The sequence below is a fragment of the Bidens hawaiensis genome, unplaced genomic scaffold (assembly GCF_021521415.1).
Source record: "Bidens hawaiensis isolate Kalapana, Puna unplaced genomic scaffold, B.hawaiensis_p1.1 tig00038062_1, whole genome shotgun sequence".
In the NCBI taxonomy this organism is placed as follows: Eukaryota; Viridiplantae; Streptophyta; class Magnoliopsida; order Asterales; family Asteraceae; genus Bidens; species Bidens hawaiensis.
Window position 1 is genome coordinate 52,836 of NW_027496664.1, and position 3,525 is coordinate 56,360.

The window sequence follows — 3,525 nt, forward strand, 5'->3', positions numbered from 1 at the left end:
TTATTTAAATATACAAAATATAAAATAGTTACTTATAAAAGATATAAACTGATATAGATGAAATAAAAGGAATATGTGTTTTTTTATTATTTAATTTCTTTAGTATATACGAAATATAAAATAGTTAATTATAAAAGAGATAAATTGTTAAAGATTAAATAAAGAAAAAGTAGATGATAAGATAACAGTTTAAACCAAGTACGAGTGTTGTCCTAATAATGCTATAAGATTTTTACGTCAAAAGTTGTAAACTAATAATTTAATGACTAGATTAAACATTCAAAGAAGACGATTAATACGAAACAAATATGTTTAAAGTCACAATCAAAAAAACATAACCCCCCTGTAAAACATTTTGTATTCTGACTGGATTATAAACCAAATAAAATAGACATTTGAAAAACTTATTTGACCGATTTAAGTTTTTGTTTTGTGAGAAAATAATGTTTGAACCGCCTCACATTTTTGGAAAATAAGACCATTCAGAGCAAGAGGCTTCAAAACTAGTTCAATACAAGCATATGTTAATCATGTTCGGACTTCGCACTTCTCACAATTAAAATAATTTGTTTTACCATAAAAAAGCCGTTCTTGGATGTTGTTACACAAGAACTCCTACCATTTCATTAACCTCCAAAACATGTCATCTACTCTTCACCTCATCCCCTCTCTTATGAACAGGTTCTAAAACCGACGATTTTGATACTATAATGAGCTTATAAATGTAAAGTATCAAAGATGACACATTCTTCATATACAAATAATTGAAGTTGTGAATATAACACTTTTTTTTTTTTGTTGATTTAGTGTTATCAAATTATTTGAATAATCGAAATTTACTTGTAGTTCGAATGAGAATTCACATTATACAAGCTAGATTGTGTGGAGTGCATACTCACCCAAGAATTTTGAGACTTTTATACTAAGCAACATTTATGGAAGAAATAGCATAAATGAATTACAATGAGAGTCATCATTTGGCGTGTGTCCGAGTAGCGCCTTGATAGGGTTAAAGGGTTGGACTCTTTTGGGGTTTAGGAGACAATGCCACTGGCTAAGGTCACGTTGGAGGTCGGTATCGCCTTGAAACTCTAATAGCTCCCAAGTCTAATACCGAAATACAGTTTTTGGTACCAAATGTAACTGCAATGGTTACACCATAACTGTTTTCGTAACATTTCAACGTTTCATCCCAACGTTTGTGTCAGCCCGACAACTACATAAGGAAATCATTTGGTCTAATTTCAAACATCGAGTCCATACTTTGAATATCATAAAATAACATTTGTTGTTTTCGAATTTTTTTTGTCTTATTTAGCTATTGATTTCATCTGACATTAAAACTTTAATATAAAATGAAAGTGAATTCCATATGCAGTTTAAAAATATATATCTAGATCATTTACGAAAACTACAAAACTCCTACAATGTTGTAATACAATTTAGGAAAATAAACTAAATTCATTAATAAAGCAGGAATGAACACGGGGCCTCTAGTACCAACCCACACACATGCCCATATCTAGTTCGTACATTCTCTCCATACCAATCCACATTGAACGTATCTCTCTTGTGCATTTATACTGCAACTAAATTTAATTCATTATCTTTTGAACTTGTTTTCGAGTTTCATGTAAACCATATTATTGTTTTACACTAAAATCATATTAAGTTTCGATAGAATCCATCGCGATAGAAAACGTCGGTGATATTCCGTCAGAAATTGCCATGATACATTGACGAATTAGCGACTGATTTTTAGAAGTAAAAAACTTATCGACGAATCGAAAAAACGTAAAAAAATCACATTATTTAAACAATAAACACTGATTTTGTATACCAAAATTAAAATAAACAATCACAATATTAAAATTAAAATTTCACACCCCATAAAAAACGGTAAACAAGAGTTAGTTTCAGATTACCAATAAGAACATCAAACCCAAAACATCTGTAGAGATCAGCAATTTCTTGAAAAGTAAAAAAAAAACAGTAAAAATTTACATATCTCTATTTTCTGTTATTTAATTTTCTTGTAATTAACTCAATACCTTAGACAATAATAATGATATTATAATGTTAAGGAAGGTAATTAAGCTGATGACCATGATGATTAATATTAATATTATTATTATTATTATTACCACCATCATCATCTTCATTCCAGTGAGTTTGATTAATCCAGTACGACTGATCATCAACGGTTCCCGTTAGATCAAACAGTGATTGATCCGTACCGTTATTCCAATCCTCCGTTCCAAGTCCAACAACACCAGTACTTGTCTTGCTCTGTAAGCCTGAGAACTCATTTGCTGACGTGTCACCGTCCATAAACCCTAACGGACTTGTTTCCAGAACCTTCATGTCTTCTGCCTGCATCCATTGTTGCCGGAACGGCGAAATGTCGCCGGATAAGTTGAATCCGATCGGTAATGATGACGTGGATGACGTAATCAAGCTCGTGAACGTTCCGATCTCTGAAAACACGTTGTTTTCAAAGCTAGGGTTTGGTACGGACGACGGAGGAATAATATTATAAAATCCAGTGGAAGATGACGGATTATTAATAGTATTAACATTAACATTAACAACTTCCGCGGCGGCGACCGTCGTGTTCGCCGCCGTGGTGGTGGCGGTGAGGCTAGAGCTCTCACTGCTTGAATTCTGCGAGTTTGATGATTTCCGGTCACCGGCGTCGGAGCTAGGGTTTTTGCTACCGGACTTCGGTTTCGATCGTTTTGCTTTCTGGCAGCCGCCGCCGACGGGGACGTTACGGAGGACGCCGCCTTTGGTCCAGTATCTCCGGCAGCTTTTGCAGAAGTGACGTGGCTGTGAGAGGTTGTAGTTGTTGTAGTAACAGAATTTCGTGTTTAACGACTCGCAACGCGGACATTTCAATACTTGTGGCCCGTTGCCGTGGTGGTGGTGCGGTCTTAACCGTCTGTCACCACCACCACCACCACCACCACCATCGAATAATCTCCCACCCCCACCACCACCAACAACAACCGAATGTATATCCTGCATTTTTTTTTATAACACGTTATGGTACGAGTCTTTTTAACGCGGAGATTTGATGTATTTTTTTTTTCTCTCAAGAGAGTGATTATACGAAATATGAAAATATCTGATGTGTCTAATACTGAACAAGAACTGGGGCATTATTCTGAAGAATAAAATGGAGTGGTACAAGTGAGTTTACGAATATGCCCCTGTCCCTAGTGATAAATTGCAACCCATGCTGCTAGCTATGTAAAATTACGAAACTACCCCTACTAGTACTAGGTAAGCAGAATTACAGTACGATGGGCCAACCCCCTATGTAGCTCGCACTATCATATTTACGTCATTTTCACAGTATGGAAACTTGACCCCATAAATATTATTTTTAATTTTGGTGGATGGTGGTGATAAATAGAGGTGGGAAAATAAACCGATTAATCGAAATGATTCGAAACTGAACAGGTTTAAAAATGATTATGTATAAACCGGTTTGGAATCGATTGAAATCGTATGTTTGGAACC

General features: G+C 35.1%; 1 protein-coding gene across 1 annotated transcript; it reads right to left on the reverse strand.

Annotated features, from left to right (window-relative positions):
- Positions 1-1,928: 1,928 nt before the first annotated feature.
- LOC143589963 (dof zinc finger protein DOF5.4-like) lies at positions 1,929-3,030 on the reverse strand. The gene has a single exon (XM_077070575.1). The coding sequence runs from the start codon at positions 3,025-3,027 to the stop codon at positions 2,080-2,082; it is 948 nt and encodes a 315-aa protein (XP_076926690.1). The 5' UTR covers positions 3,028-3,030; the 3' UTR covers positions 1,929-2,079.
- Positions 3,031-3,525: the final 495 nt, after the last annotated feature.

Bases quoted from the DNA above. Each gene is read 5' to 3' on its own strand.
- LOC143589963 (XM_077070575.1), bottom strand. From the start codon at position 3,027: ATGCAGGATATACATTCGGTTGTTGTTGGTGGTGGTGGGGGTGGGAGA.